Source organism: Lathamus discolor, chromosome 8 (genome assembly GCF_037157495.1).
Source record: "Lathamus discolor isolate bLatDis1 chromosome 8, bLatDis1.hap1, whole genome shotgun sequence".
In the NCBI taxonomy this organism is placed as follows: Eukaryota; Metazoa; Chordata; class Aves; order Psittaciformes; family Psittacidae; genus Lathamus; species Lathamus discolor.
Genome location: NC_088891.1, coordinates 10,801,871 through 10,819,049, shown reverse-complemented (window position 1 = coordinate 10,819,049; position 17,179 = coordinate 10,801,871). Strand labels below are relative to the sequence as shown.

The 17,179-nt window shown below is 41.9% G+C and overlaps 1 protein-coding gene across 1 annotated transcript in view; it reads right to left on the bottom strand.

Annotated features, from left to right (window-relative positions):
* The window catches only part of HOMER2 (homer scaffold protein 2), a 57,472-nt gene that overhangs the window by 10,908 nt on the left and 29,385 nt on the right, over positions 1-17,179 (bottom strand). Inside the window, exon 3 of the mRNA XM_065688271.1 lies at positions 4,627-4,758. Coding sequence (XP_065544343.1) covers positions 4,627-4,758 — 132 coding nt within the window. The remainder of the gene's footprint in view (positions 1-4,626; positions 4,759-17,179) is intronic.

Sequence of the window (17,179 nt, the reverse complement as noted above, 5' to 3'; positions counted from 1 at the left end):
ACAGTGGTGAAGGACTGCCTTTGCTTTGTTTTCATGCTTAGGTAATTATTACCTGCTAGATCTTACCTACAGTCCATTTCTGAAAGCTACTTTGAAGATCACTTGACTTGTTATGAAATTAAAGCCTTTCACTTGATTACTCTTCTGAGCACAGCAACACAGTGGTGACAGCCCAAACTTGTGTAACATTACCAACGCTAATTGCTACAGGAGCAGAATAGGCGTTTCTGAAGCTACCCAGACCTCGAGGCTGTCTCTGACAGTAACTGCACAGCCACAATGTCTAATCACTGGCAGACACTAGAGAGATGCTTTCTCTCCACTAGCTGATTTCTTCTGTCTCAAACATAAATAATTGGCAAATAATTGATACTACAAAACCATGTGCCACCTCCAAGAGCTAAGGTGACTTTGAGCTATCAAACGATTGCAACAATTAGGAGTGCTTTTCAAATGTGAAATTCCTAGTTAATAATTGAATTAATCTTCTGTTTAGTAAATGAAATCATGGTAAATGTGGTATCAAGGGGCAATGATTTTATAAATACCCAAAACCAACTAAAAAAAATCGTCATACTCCTTCTCCTTTCATCTTTACTGCCTTCATCTTCCCTTTCCTCCACCACTGTTCTCAGGCAGGCAGTTCCCCAAAATTAGGAAGAAAAAGACCAGAGCAGGAGAAATGCCAACTAACCACCCCTCCAACAGTTCATCATGAATTATATGATGTATCTTCCCATGTCACAGGAAACAGTGAGGCTAAGCTGCCATATGGGAAAGATCCGCTGCTACCAACACTTATGAAGCCTTTTAGTCTGAGGCTGCTGCAGCCCATAAGCACTGTTTGATTATGAGCCTTGCCCAGTGAAATTTAATGGGGACTCCAGGATGCTACTGTGCATTGCACAAATTATTTAAAGGCTGTTCAAATCTGCAGCCTGCTTGTCACCTGGGAAAATATATGTATTTAAATAGACCTTCTTAACATTTTATACATTAAAAAGCATTATTTTGTATGCGTAAAGTTTAAGCTCCTGATCTGACATTATATTTTATGTCTCCTACTGACAAATTGTGCCAGTGTCAGATGAAACAGCTGCTCCCACCCAAAGCAGTCTCATAAATATTTCATCGCCTTCTCAGTTTGCAGGAGGCTGGGTGATGCGATGTTCCTGTTGGGGAGCACCACCATGATGTGACCCACAACACACAGGTTGCTTTGCCTGTGATTTGCCCTCAGTACCAGGCAGATCAGTAACAAACAAGACTATTTACTCCAGAAAGTGGCCAGTAATTTGCTCTAGCACAGCCAGATTGGACCTAGGGGCTGTGCTGCATGCTAGGGCAAGGGAAGGCTCTGCTCCGAGCCTTCTCCCCTGCAATACAGCAGCCAACAAATACTGTACACACGATGTGCATGCATAGATGGAAATAAAGTCCAGTGCTTCCCAGAGGATGGTCCAGTTGCTTTTTGATGTGCAAAGTCTGGGTTTACTGGTTTCTCACCTGTATAAATCCTTGTCCCTGTGCCCTTGACTACCTACAGCTCCTCAGGTAGCATGTCTGCACTGAAGCATCCTGAATGATAGCAGAAATTTTACTTAACCACTCAATGTGCAAAATACATCACTACCTATACAGCACCAGCTCTGCCTTTTCACCACACCCAGGCACACCATTAATTCTCCTTTGATTCCTGTTTCAATTTGGCTGTAGCAATGACTGGATAATGTCTTGAGACCTTTTTGAGGCACAGGGTGGGAAGGGGGGATAGGAGGGTCAGAGAGTCCTGCAAGAGGGAAAAAGGACCCCGAGTACAACATCAATTTTAAGCGCTGGGACTCTCCCAATCAATGTGAATGGTAATTAGGTTACTGGGTCACTGAATGCAATTTTCATTAATGGCTCATGTTTAATTTGAACTGCTTTTCCCTATAGGTATGGATTAATGCTTAAGTATCTCAAGAGAAGCAAGGCATTACAAAGAGGCAATATCTTTTATTAGGCCAACCAATATACTTAAACATGCAGAAGTTTTTAGGCATGCTAACCTCTTCTCCTGTCTCATTGTTATTCATTGTTTTCAGCAGACATATTTCAGCTTTATTTAATTATTTAAAGCCAGGGCTATTGATCTCTGGTTTAGTGGAGTTTTACCATGTCCTTCTAACTCCTAAATGTTTCAATTATTTCCAGTAAAACTGGCAATCTTTAATTTCTTTTATAAAAGTATAATGATATCAATATAAAATGAAATTTTATTTCACTATTCCTAATACATTTATACTTCTGCAATCTCTTCATCTCTGATCTTTCTTACTAATGGGTCAATAATTAAACTGAGGAGCATGGATGATAAGAGGTATCTTTGTCCTATTGATTTGCATGGCAGCAATAAAACAGATTTTCTTACATTTTCCAGGTAACTGTCAGATTATTAGGTTATTTTTAATAGATCATCTTGTGGCATTTTCAGAGGTGCTCCCCTTAAGCTCCTCTTTGGTATTCTGACGAGAAAAAGTCTTTCTGCTGATTTGGAAACCTTTCCCTGCAAGTAGAAGGCTGTACTGTGGGCAGTGTGCTCTTCAGCAGATCGTGCAGTGCAAACAGATGTGCAAACCAATCTACAGAGAAACACAGCTGGTGCCAAGGGCCCTGTGCCCACATGGCATGTGTTACAGCTTGGCTCTAGTGTGGCCACGTGAACATTAGAGAGCATTCTTTCAGCATTAAATTTATTCTGAGCACGTGTTAGGACATTTTTTGACAATATGGTAAAACCTCTCTGAATGGAGTGCAAGGACCTCCAAATGATTCGTATGCCTTGTTATACCTCTCATCCTCTGAGCCAGCCTCAGCACCACTGGCTCCATGCGGCGTGTGGTGTATATTTAAACCCAGCCAGCACCATGTGGTCACCTGTACAGTTGCAGATGTGTGACTTCAGTCACAACTTACTATCTACTGGCGCTAAATTATTTCATTTGGTGTCCAGTGGTTGCATTGTATCATCCTTATCCGTTACTCAAAACAAGCTGCTCCCCCAGGTCCGCCATAATCCTCCCATACTCCGATACTACATATTAGTTACCACCAACACCTCTTTGACACAGAATATGAGCAGTCCCCTACACTTGTATAAACATCATAAAACACAACCAGCACCACACCTCATTTTTAAAAGAACAGTTTTGCACGTGATTGATTGGGTGGTCTTAGATTATTGCCATGGCACCTTTATGGACATCCCAAAGCCAAAAATAATTTATCATGAAAAGCAAAATATGCTTTAAGAAATACTTGCAAAAATTACGACTCTCTGGAAACTGCAAAATCCCAATAAATTCCTATTTAGTAAAATAGTATAATAAAAATTAGTATAAATAAATTCCTATAAATAGTAAAATAAATTCCTCTAGCGATTAAGTAGATGAAAAAAATCCTCCTTTTGCAGTGGTCTGCCTTTGCTATTTTAGACACTACAAAAACATCTTGTTATCCTGATTCTCTTCTTATCAAAGCATACAAGAGGACGACAACATGAGAGACTGTGTGCCAGGCCCAAGGACACAATGTTTAGGTAACTGACAAAACCCAGTGCCAAGTAGCCATTCTTCAGGTGTCAACTATGTGTTAGATAAGCAGGGTTTTTTTACTACATGACCAAACATCTCAGCTACTTGTCACTTGGCAAGAGCACTAATCTAATGACAGAGGATGTATTTTAAACTGCTGGTTATTCATGACAAGAGGCACTCTAGACTTTACAAGTCTGCTGTTGTAGCCAGTCCCTAGGTCAGGGAAGTGTTGCATTAATACGAAGCCCATGGCCAGGTTTGCCCTCTGAGAGAGGCAGCTTTGCCAGCAAACCTGGCGTCAGACCTCCCTGGCTGCTCATACCCCCGTCACTGCCACGACTCACTGCCACCTCCTCAGGTCTGTGATAAAGCAGCTTTGAGTCAGGGCTGCAAATCACATCACTGAGCTGAAATGCCAAAAATGCAGTATTATTTTAAGCCAGATCAGTTTACCGAGCCTCCTGAGAGCAGTTTTGCAGATACCACTGCAGTGGTATCTGCAAAACAAGGGCACCTGCAAGCCCTGGGGGCTGGTAACTCCTTTACCTCAGTTAGCTACCAATGGGGGCAAGTCATTAAAATGTACATTTCTGAGGCTGAGACAACAACTCTTTCCCCCCAGACACATTAGGCAACCCTAATGCCAACCTTCCTGGCATATCAGTGGCTCCCTTTGCTTCTGATGCCACTTTCAGCTGAAATGAGCACATAAGCCAGGGAGATGCCAAAAAATACTACAGAGTTCAGGTTATTTCTGTAAATATCTGAAAACACAACTGCTTTCAGCAATGCTGGGTAAGATACCGTCAAGATCATCTCCTAGTACCATTGTCAGTGGTCAGATTTAATTTTTAGTTTTGGCTACAAAGTTTGCAATACTGCCTGCTTCTGTATATACAGACATTGGGTAATTATAGGAGGTAGGCAACTTGCATGGATGAAGAGGACTTGCAGAAGCATGCAGCTCGGAAGAGTGGGATAGATATATGCAGTTCTTCATTAATAAGAAACAAGACAGCCTTTGTCAAAATTCAGTGCATCCCATTACCTTTGTAAGCTGCTGCTCGGAAGGAAAGCCCAAACCAAACACAGTATTTGCTCTGCTGTCTGCCCACTGGCCGAACTTCTGTGATGTTTTAGTGAAGGTCATGTTAGGTGTGATTGTGCTGTTTATGATCACCTGTTTAAAAACACATCAAAAAGCATTAAAAAGTAGAAGCCACACTGGAAATGCATATCCTAGCAACAATATCATCCAAAGCAATTAGCAGTCTAAATTGGGAAATTGCTGTATTCAGAAGATTTTTTTCCCAAAACAAACCAGCTTCAATCTTGTCTTATGTCATGCAGGAATTTTGATGTCTTGCCTTCTTTATCCAAAGCACTGTCACAGTCCTGCAGTTAAACACGGCTGCAGACATGTTACTGAACTCAAAGCAACAGCAGGGACAGGAGCTATAAAATTACCCTGGCAGAAATGCAAATGCAAACCCCTCTTTTTCAGCGTTACAAAGGCACACGGCTTCTCCCACCACCCCACCAGGCACCCGGGGTAGCCCAAGGCCTCCAAGCAGGGTGTCCATCAGCAACACCTGCCCTCAGACTGGAAGACTGAAGTGATATTTCACCATTTCTCCATTTGGCCTTGTGCCTCCTCAAGTAGGATGACAGAGACATGTCAGAAATTAAAAACAACAAAGCCACAAGACAATTCTATGATTCTACAAGAGGAAACTGATAGCTTAAAAGCGAGTTTAACTTTGGAGCGTGGTGAAGCGCATCACCAACGTTCAGCATAAATGTGGGCCTCAAGACAAATATTCTGTCACTTTACACAAGTTAACTAAAATCCGCTTCACTACCAGCAACCTTGAAAGCAACAGTGGTTCTTGTAATTAAAGAAACGGCCAACAAGAGGAAAGCTGTTGGGATGAGGTCTCTAAGGAACTTAGAGAAGCAAGCATAAAACGTAATCTTGCAAAAAGGACTGAGATATATGTCAGGTCATTATCAAAAATCTCAACTTTATTTTCAAGATACATCATTATATGAGTCTAGAACTCCTTCCCCTCAGAATTAATTCATGTACAATGTTTTTTCTCCTAACAGAATACGAGCTTTCTTTAGCAATGCGCACCACCACTTCCAATATGCAAATTATGCAGTAATTAAGCCAAATCTGTGGGACAGTTTAATTAACATGATCAGGAAGTATCCTGGCAACATCATTTACTACGTATTCCAAGCAGTTTTTTTCCTAAGCTATCATTTACATTTAGCAAAAAGTGTGAATTAAATTTACCAGAGAAAGAGCTATCCGAGCCACTGTCCCCCCCTAACTTCAGACCTTTGTGCTGACGTTTTTATTTGCTTTCTTAGAAATTCCTCAACTTCAGAGGTTCCTTCTTTTCGCATCACCACTTTCAAACAAACACACGATTTCCTGCCTGCCCTGCCATTTCCTACCACTGAAAGTCTCATCCGAAGGATCAAGGCAAAGGAGGGCCAGGTGGCTGGTACCATTGAAATTGTTTTTTGCATGGCAATAAACAGGGCAAGAACAAGGGGAAGGTGACTCTGGAACCAGCCGGCCAACACACACCATACAGAATCAGCTTTCAGGGTCAAAACATCTTTTTCAATGGCCAGTTGACAGGTAAAGGTGTAAGCACAGCTGCCCAGATGTGCTGTCCTCTGGCTGAGTCACACAACAGAAACACAGCCAAAATAAAATCTAAGTTTGATTTCAGAGAGGGAGGGGTTTGACAGTGCAAATTAAGTATGAAGATACAAGGATTGCATGATATAGACAGTAACCAGAACAGGAGGAAAAGTTACCACCAACCCCAAAAAATCAGGATGCTTTCCAAAAACTTTAAGGAAAGTGCTATATGTATATTTCTTCTTTAAAAACCTTACAGCAGACAGATGAAGTACTTACAAATGTTTGGTTTCTCAAGTTACAGAATTTATTTTAGAAGCTCTGAAATACCCAGAAATTTCAAGTGAAAAAGGTATCAGTTCAGCCCTACTGTGCCTATCAAATTAGGCATCTGTAGAGGAAAAACTAATAAAATGACTTGGTCTATTGAAAGGCAAAAGCTTCACTCACTGGAAGCAGACTGAGAAGAATAAACTTCCATACCTCCCACAATAACCATTCAGTAAATGCGAATACATGAAAGAAACACACCAAAGATGTATTTCAGACCACAGTCCAATATCATCAAAGATGTGATAAAACGAATAATGAAGCCTGCAAACTGTAAACCAAGGAACACCTCATTGAGTGATCAAATGCACGACACTAGCTTAGCACCTCAGAAGTTAAATTTTTCTATAGCCAGTGCAGAATCCAAGAAAAGGTTGCGGTGATCACACACCTTCAGGAAAGTGCAGTTCATCTGTTAAATTTATAATAAGCTGCAATTAGTGAAACTGCCAGGAAGCTGGCTCTGCCTTTTCTTCCCTTAAATCTCCCTGTCAGTCAGGCACTTCAGAAACACCACGCTCCTACAGAGAAGTGATAACCTAAGTAAAAGCTTAGCAGATTAAATCAGAGCTCATGGAAGCAGTTCAGAGGAGAAGGATTCTGTGAGTACATTGCATTTATCTACCCAGTCTTCCTCCCCATCATGACCCCGCTGTCCCATCACGCTTGCAGGAAGATGCCGTAACACTGAACTTTGGAAGCATCAGTCTGTACATTCATTTCCCATGGAAACCTGGTCACTATTTCAGAACAGAGACACCACATTGGCCAGGGAGCAGTCAGGTTGGTTGTTTTTAGGAGAAAGAAAGGGCTTTATGATTTCAAAGAACAATGAAAACCAAGACTTGCAAGTCCTCCTGTCAGGCAACCCAGCCTATCCCCCACCCAAAGCTGGCTCACTCTTGGCTACGTGAGACCAGAAGGAAAGCACTCTCCACCACTCCTCCATCTCCCAGGCATAAGGTCTCCAGCCAGGGCAGAAGACAGGGGAAACATCTGTGGCTACCACAACAGGATAAATCAACCAAACTATGAAAATTTGGGTTTTTTTTCATGAAAGGAGGAGCCAGAATTTTCAAGTTTCAAAGGAAGAAGACTCTGAGAGAAAAGGTGCAGAAGGGAAAGGGCACTATTTGAAAGCTGCCATGGGTAAGATGAGCCTGCAGGCTCTTTTCCATCCCTGCAGTCCAGTAGTATAATTCTGTGAGAAACGGACACTCATCAATTCAAATGGGCTTTTATGAAATAGCTTTGCATTTGGACCTCATTCCTATAATACACGTGGCGCAATTCCAGCTGCATCAGAAATCGGAATAAACTTACAGACTTTCACCCAGGGTAATGGATTCAAAAGGCAGATTACTCTCTAATCAAATGTAATCAATCCCTGAAGTGGTTAAAGAGTTCTCCCTAAAGACAAAGGCAAAGAGGAGATAACATAATAAGCACCTTACAGAATAACAAACTCATTCATAATACTCAGTTGTCTACATGCGGTTTAAAAAAAAATAAATATCTGCCTTTGCTCTCATCTACACGCAAGCAGATCAGATGGCAAACATTCCTGGAACATCCACATAAGCCAAACAAAACCTCGTACTAATTTCTTTTCCTTTGGGAGAAAAACAACCTTGACAGATCTAAGTTTTTATTTGAAGATGACACAGAAGAATGTTCACAGTACAAGGTAGTGCTACATCAACCAGAAATTACTCCAGACGCTTAGAAACACAACGGGTATATTCATCAGATAAAAGTGAATGCAAATAAGCTGGCATAGAGCAGAACATTCATAGGCTGTAACACACCCATCCCACGGAGAGAAACTGCCAAATAAATCAAGCAGGGAGAGGTCACAAGAAAACCTGAGTGCATAGAAGGAAAAAAAATGTATTGGCAGCCCATGCTGCTCCTAATACATGAGCAGTGCCCATATATACAACTGCCATTCCTTCTGGGGGATGCTTCAAGTATTTCAAGGTTTTCCTTCTCACACTCCCCATATCAAATGGTGCACTAAAGGGGAAAAGCCAATGTAGCTCCTAAAAAGACATTTTCCCAAGTCACTATTTCATTAATGTAAGGTGAGTACGTGTGTTGGCTGGCAGGAGCACAGAGGGAGTGAAGCTGGAGCAGCACACAGGGTTTTGCCAGCTTGGCTCACAGCACACACCCTGGTCACATTGGCCCTGACTTGCCAGGTTCACAACAGGGAAAAGCAGAGATGAGAGCAAGCTCAGCTCCAAGGGAGGACAGCAGCAGTAGCAGTGGGCTTTGGGCAGAGTCACTGGCACAGCCCTAGGGAGGAGAGCTAATGCCCTGGCAGGAATCAGCCAGGACACTTCCTCTCATGAGACACCAAAGGGGACCATGAGCTGATTCAGCCAGCTCTGTCACCAGCTTCTCTACCTGGGGAAAGACCAAAATAAGAGCCATGAAATAGCTCATGAATTATTAGCCATATATATTGGAACTGCATATATTGGAACTGCATTAAATTAAATCAGAAAAGGGACCCTTATTTTGGGACAAGAGTGCCACATTAGGATTTATTCTGGGACTTTCCCTTTAAATTCATATCACCTGTTATTCTGAAGTAACCTCACCTCACCTAACCTCAGGAAAGCCCCAAGGCCTGAGGCCATGGGATGTACTCATTAAGAAGTCACTACCTCCCCATCTCATTTTCACACCTCTGAATATGTGCTTTCCAGTTTGCAGCCCTTGTAAAAACTAATTTCCCCAACCCACCAGGCTGCTAATCTTCAGTAAAGATGTATCCCAGTCTAAAAACAGAATTGAAGAGGGAAAGAAGCTGCTAATCCTCCGGCCGCAGCTATCACAGGCTCAGCAGGTTCTTCCAGCTCATCAAGTCGACATGAATCAGAAGGGTTTGTGACACTGGATGTGAAGATGAGGAGACAGGGATGGATTTGCAGAGAAATTCTCTCTATATCCCAAATGTTCAGCAAGTTCCTTGTGGAATTAACCCACTTACATTTCTGTAATTTGCACTATCCTTTGCACCTTCTATCATCCCTCCTACCTGCGCTGAGAGCTTCTAGACTTAGATGAAACATCTTTTCACTAACATGCCACTGATCGTAAACCGGTCATTTCAGTTCTAGTCCTACAAAGCCAGCACACACACCACACGCACACACTGTTAATCAACATAGTGCTATTAAAGGGGAAAAAAAGAGAGTCCCTTGCTGAAGCCACCTAACAGAGTAAAGCAGGAGCAGCACAAAGACATGCTCACAGCAGTGTAAGAACGTGGGGATGAAAGAAAGAACAGCCTTTGGGCAAAACATTGAACCTGTCATGCAGGAGGATTAATTATAGTTGTTTTACAAATCAGGGCCAGCAAATGTGATCAAAACTTTTTCCCCACCCTTCCTGAACAGTCTTTGTAGAAGGTCCTTACAAAATAATCAAAGAAGCCTAGGAAAACTGAAAGTAGCAACAACTCTTGTTCCAGCTTTGCATTACCTGCTGCACCTTACATGTACATGGTGCTTTACGTGGGACAGGCTGAGGGCATGCATTAATTTGGATTGGCAGCACTGTAAACATATGTCAAGAAGAGCATTGGATTTCTCCGTTTTGCTATTTCTCCTGCTCCACTCCATCATTTGTGCATGATGGGGGAACAAAGCACAGAGTAGGCAACAGCTGTCAGGACATCTACTACCAGCCTCTTGCTCTGGTTACCCATCACTTTATCCCTACAGTGCTAGTAAGCCTGGCCAGCCAGTGATTTTCAAGAGTTTCTGTTCTACACAGTTTACCAGGACAGTAGCTATTTCACCCATCAAAAGACTCCAGAAGCATCCATAGCTACATCATGTATTTCTGCAGGAGGCGGGAGTGGAAGGGGAACTGCAGTGATTCATCCGCACTCTGCAAAGAGGAAGATGCCAGGATGCCTTGCAAGCCGCAGAGAACTTGCTGCAGTCCAGAGCATTTACTTCCCAACCTAAGCTCCCTTTACCGAAAGGAGACTCACCTTTTCAGATAAAGTCTCTTGCGTGCTGTTGCTGCTTGCCATATAGGAAAAAGAGCCATTTCTATAGTTGTACATAGATTTTATATCTTGCACTATCTTGTGCCCCCAGTACAATCCAATGAATGATGAGGTTAATTTTTAACCCCAAAAGCCAACAAATCAAACAAACACCATGCAGTTCTTGTCCTCTCTCATGAAGAGAGATGTAAAAATAGCCTCCCCCCGCCCCCCAGTAAAGACACTAATAACTGTTTTTCCTCTGGTAAAATAATTCTGTTGTAAAGCCCTCACTGAGAACCTGTCTAAATGCGACAAAAGTGGGTTCTTGATTATGTGACTTCTATTAAATAAATCTCCTGCTACACCTACTCCATTGCGCTTTTTCTTCCCAAGGTAATTAACATCTCTGCAGCGTTGGCTTCCCACCTCCCTCAGCCAGTCTAAATCTCCAAAATCTCCTATTTTTGCTTTGACATCTGACTAGATTTTTTTCCTCTTCGGCACAGCACACACATCCACCACCCACACGACTGAAAGCACCAGCAGCTGTTTCAAGAAGAAAATCTACAGCAAGGATTCTCGAACCCTTTATGCTGGAACAAACTGTTACCCAGGAATTTCATGCAACGTTTTACAAAATGTATGAACCAAGATGCTTGTGTGTTATTTTCACATGAAAAACAAGATTTATAACTTCGCAGAGAGAAGGAGAATACAGTGGAGACTATTGTTTCCTAGTGACTAAAACTGGGACTAAGGACAAGGCTGCATTACCTGCAATTACACACAATCTAAAAACCCCACAGTTATATCACAGTTCATGCTTTGGAAGATTAAATAAAAGCATATAGTCTTTGTGTTGAGTATAACCACTTCCCTATATGAACCATTTAAGAACTGATCATTTTCTGCATCTATCAAGCTGTATGACAACAGCTTCACTTAAGCCTGAAGGTACCTCTGCAGAAGTCGGAAATGGCATGGTCATGTGGCATCATTAAAGACTCTTTAAGAACCTACACACCCCAAGGAGTGGTCAGCAGCAGGACAGCTTACCACTTCCTCTCTAAAATCTGGTAAAACTGTTCCTTGGCATGAGCAATGGCCAAGAAAGGCAGGTACATTCTTCTTAGGAGATGACAGGATCTACTTGGTGTCTTCTAAAGCACCTCGACGTGGTCACTGTTCAATGCCAATCAAGGGCAACCAGGTCCAGCAGCAACACTTTGGAGCAATACACTAACATAACTGAAGATACAAGGTATCTATGAGATAATATAAAATACCAGCCCTTCTGCATCCTCTAAAATGCCTCATCCCTTGTTCTGCTGTTAGAATATAAAGCTAGGTGGAGGTTAACTGGGGATCATGTAATCACCTTGTTCATTCCTCAAGGAAAATCAGCTTTGGACTTCAGCTAATATTTAATAGTTGAGTCATTTATACTGTTCTTCATTTCCCATCTTACTCCTCAATCAAGAAAGAAGTGATATTTGGTGGTTTGTGTTTTTTTTTAACTAGGAAAATATTGCCTTGAATTATGTTTGATGCTCAAATGTTAAGAATACACAATGCAGTGTAGTTTATTTATAAACTCCATCTGGCATGGCTTGATTAGCATGTCTGATACATTAACTCTCTGAATAGGGATTTCCAAGTATTAGATACCTCTGGCACTACAGCAGGGGGAGAGAAAGGAACAAATAACTTATACAGCTATTTCAGTGGGCAAGCAATCCTTAGAGTTTCATAAAGCGCAGCTTATAGGAATTATTCTTTATTACTTTCAGTTGCAGAAATTAAAAAAAGAAGGAGTAAAAATCCCAGATTAGGAAATCAACAGCTAACCAGTGCTGCATTTATTGTAATTCCTAACAGAAGTCCCTAACACCCTAGGGAGGCTGTGGGAAGCTCACAGGGATGGAGCCTGTGCTCAGTTCACCTCGGGGCACAAGATTCCTTAGCACATTTAGGATTTCTTTTGGAAGAAAAAGTCAGCACAATGCAAAACCCACAAGCAACCTGAGCACTGCTGAGCTCTTTGGAGTCTGGCAGGCAGGTATGGAAGCTTTTGCTACTTATAAACGTCTATCTTAGTCTCATCCCACAAGCTGTCCTTTTATCAGCTAATGAAACCAAAAGGATGAGGGAAAGCATCTGTAAACTCTACCATGTTGTGCATGTTAATGACACTACTAAAAACTTTGTGTTTTTTCTTGATTTTCACATAACTGCAGGCATGGATTATTTTCGCCAAAAATTTATTCAATGTTCTTCAAAAGCTTTGCTAAATTCAAGGACCATGACCTAAACCAGGCATCCTTTGCTCGATACCAGGTTTCTTTAGAGTAACATCAGATGTCTTAATTAACCTCCCTGGCATGTTCAGATGACACATTCGTACTCAAGTCTGGTGACCAGAAACAACTGTGTGAGGCAGTTACAAGCTGAAATACTTTATTTTTCACATATTTTCCCATTTTTATGGAGAGGTTTTAAAAGGGGGAAATTTACGGAGGCCAAAGTTTCCCTGCTTGCTGGTGAGCAGCGCACTAAGAAATCCTCTAGCAAGGAGCTTTAGCTTTTCCTTTTTCCTTTTAAGAGTGACAATTTGTGTTTCTGGGAAAGCTTCTCAATCTCCTGGATTCAGTAGTGTGTGGTCTTTCCAGAGGCAGCGACGCACACATGCGCTGTACATACAAGCAGAAAAATGAGCCAGATAGGATCAAAGAGTGGCAGATGTGCTTCTGTTCTGTCAAGGATACAGCTGTTGCCAGCATTTTGTTATCTTTTCTCTTAAGCTTGCTAACCAGCTTCTGAAGGATTTACTTCCAGAAATAATCCAGACAATGAATAGAGGATTTTTTACATTTCCAAGTTAATAACTTGGAAAGAGATTAATACAGAAACATTTCAGTGATACGAGTTCTACACCTCTAGACTTTCTTCCTTTTTTTTAAACCAAAGCACCTCCTCAGCAGATGACCATCATTTCTGACTGATGCAATCTCAAGGGACCCACCAAATTTCCTGACATTATTTTGCAGCATTTCTCAGCTTCTGACAAGCTGTCTTTCACCTGAAGCCCCAGGTCAATGTTTCTAATTTTCCTTGCATTCCCAGCTCATCACCATCAGTATCAGCAATTCTGAAATTACCATCGCAGTTAAGCCCTAACAGTATGATTTTATATCATCGGAACATTCAAGGACCTGTCCACACAAGCACAACCGATGTTCCCAGCTCTACCTATCCAAACCAGCCTTGGCAACTGCTGAAAATTCTCCTGCAGACAACTGTAGGCAATGAACTATCCTCCCAATTATTAAATCCTGCACCTCCCCTCAGCCTGTATTTCTGAATACTTGATATCACCTTAAGCAAATAAAGGATGATGCAAGAGGGTAGTCTTATCCTTGGCTGACAGCTCTGCTTTTCCTCTATGCCGTATATTTCTTCATTACCAAATTCCAAAGAAAGTGTTCTCAAGTTATTTTAATATCTAGAGAGAAACAAAAACTCAACTAACTTGAGTCAAGCTGAGTACACCACAAGCATAGACAACACAAATATTTAAAGATCGTGGTGGAGTTACTTTCCTTAATTCCATTCACTCTTATTTCAAAGATGTCTTTGAGAAGAATGTGAAGTCCTGGGCTATGTAACAGAATGATCCAGTGCGCACCTCACCGTGCTCACCCCGCATAGATACTGATTCTTGCTTTAAAACGTGCACTTCATTTTCTGTTTGCATCTGTCCTGCTTAAACTTCCATTAACCCCAACACCCACATTTCTCACTGGTACTCCACAGGCTGAATGTTTTCAGTCTCCACAGGCCCCTTCGGAGAGTAACACCTTGGGCACACCCCACACCTTTGAGGTGCTGACTCACCACCCGGTGCGGACACCCTCCTGCCATTGCACCTGCACCCTGGCTGCAGGGCTGCTGCTGACACAGCGCCTGCACCCCAGCCACGCTGCAGCAGCTACCTCTGCCTAGGAGGCACCAGCATCACCCACTGATGGAAAGTCTCCCTTATACTGAGGGTTCCCCCTGAATCAATCAAAGTCATGCTAAAAAGTCTGGAAATTTCATCACCCCAACTTGCAACGTCTTTAAATGAAATCAGGAAATAGTTATTAAAAACATTAGTTATTTTCTGCAAATTGTTTCACTGAATGAGAGACTGTTTCCAGCTTAGGTTAGGCTGGTGTGCTATGACTCAGGGCAGGACAGATGTTCTGCTCTAAATCTGCTCATCATACAAAATGAAGAACTCCTCTACGAAAGGAGCAGCTGCCTCTCAGAGAGGAGCTCGATCCAGCTCCGTTATTTACAGCAACAAGCCCAAAAGAGACTGCAAAAAGCAGCTAGAGACTCTTCAAGCATCTTTTACAAAGTACTTTGTTTAGCACAATTGATACTAGAACATGTCTCCAGCAGACAAGCTCCGTTCTTCAGCATGGGCTGGGAAATCCAAACTGGGAAAAGTCTGCACTGTGGCTGTCATACGAAGCAAACTCACCCGATGAGAGTGATTAAATAGCATCAAATTATTTTAAAGGCTCTAGTATGGATTCACAGTATACACACACTGATATTACTACAGCTACTCTGCCTCAACAGTAAAGTACATATCTATTATGCAATGTTTATATACAGATCATAAACCCACAACTATAGTTTTTACTTAATAGCCATCTCACTAGCATAAAAGCAATGAGATGTTTATTCTAAGATATACACAAACTATGCAAACTGGAAGGCAGGCTTATACATTAAAATTATATTCTATACCATGTTTTTTTATTTTAAAGATGGTCTTTCTTTTATGTGGAGGGCTAATTAGTTCCATTTGTTGGAATTACTTTCGCGGCTCCAGTATCATTTCCAGTGCTAATAATCATGTTGAAATTAGCTCAAATAGTTCATTAAATACTTAACATACTATGACAAAGAGAAGATGAAGGCCACCAAATATGCTCATATTTCTGTACTACAGTAATCTGCCAGACCAGTACTGGGAATCTTTTCTTCTGGCATATGAAGGTTTCTTTTGTGGACAGCTATGGACAAGGATGCAGGAATACTGGATCAGTCAATCAGACCTCCACAAGTCAAAACCTGGTTACCTTCCCACCAGCTTACCCTAGTGCGGCATCACCCTTAAGCTGGGACAAGTCTTTAGGGCTCTTCAAACAGTAACAAGTACCACACACCACCTGTGCTCTTGTTCCCCCCACACCCCTGTTTTATGGTCGGCACTCTTCCTGGGACAACCAGAAAAGATTTCCCATGCAGCCTGGAAGAAACGGCGTGAAGGGCAAAAAAGAACATGGCAGAAAAAGTTTTTTGGGAAAAAGAAATCTACACCTCAGTCACCCAGCAGTGCAAAAAGCCTTGAGAAGCTGGAATAAAAAATATCTTCTGCTAATTTAATCAGATTTTACGAGCAGGGCCTCTCTGGAAATCACAGTCCTGACAGTGCTGCAGTCAGCAAAATCATCTTCAGGGCGAGGAGTGGGGCCTCTGGGCATTTCAGAAGACACAAGGCTTAGACCCCAGCAGCACCACGCTCTTCTGGGATGCACACAGCACCCCTGACAAGTGATAGCCATAAATAAAACTAGGGCAGGTAAAACTGGAAATAAAAGAATCTCCGTCCCTTTGACAAGACACACATATGTGCTCACCCACACCTTTCAATATCATAGCACTGAATTCACGATTTTTCTATCGCATTGAAAGAAAAGGCAACACACCACTTTGTAAGGTAACTTCTCCTGTACTTTTACATCCCTTTATCTTTGGCTACCCAAGGCTGTAAAGCATCCTCTGATCATTTCACTACAAATTTATTAAACCTGAAAATTTCAGTAGCTAAAAACTTCAGTATTTAAAAAATATAGAACACAGTACATCACTCCACCCAATTCACTGAGGTCAGGCAAACACACACTGATACTCTGAATGCCAAGAGGAAAGGTGATGTGATCATTTCTGCTACACATTATCGCAAATGAGATCCATGAGGTCTTAGAGGCACAGTTAAGTGCTGCCACACCAACGCAGGCCCCTGCTGAGGCATGCATTGACAGAAGACTTTTTTAATTCAGGGCTAAAATTTCTGTAATATCTAAATTACTTGACACGTTTTCCTGAGAAAGGGTTGCTATTGGTTTAATGGCCGAATTTACGTCAAAGAACATGAAGAATTATCCAGAGGAAGGAATTTCATCGGTGCCACCGTACCCTGCAATTTTTTGCTGTGAAAAGAAAGCTTCTTAAGTCTAAGAGTCACCTTTTGGCAAAATACTCTAGGATATTTTTAACATCTATGTCTTAAAATAATTCCATCTCCACGGGCAAAGAAAATGATTTGTTTTGAGTCTGAACACAGCTCTGGAAGAACTCTAAATTTCCTCTCCATGTGCTGAGGACTCCTGCCTCCAGTCATGAGAACAAAGAAAGCGTGGTCCCAAAGAGGTGGGCAGCTATTACATTAGGTAGCAATTAGGACTGGTACAAGAACTCAGAAAGCCAGAAATACATCAAACACTAGCAGATTTACACACCACCCTTTCTTACCTCCCTAAA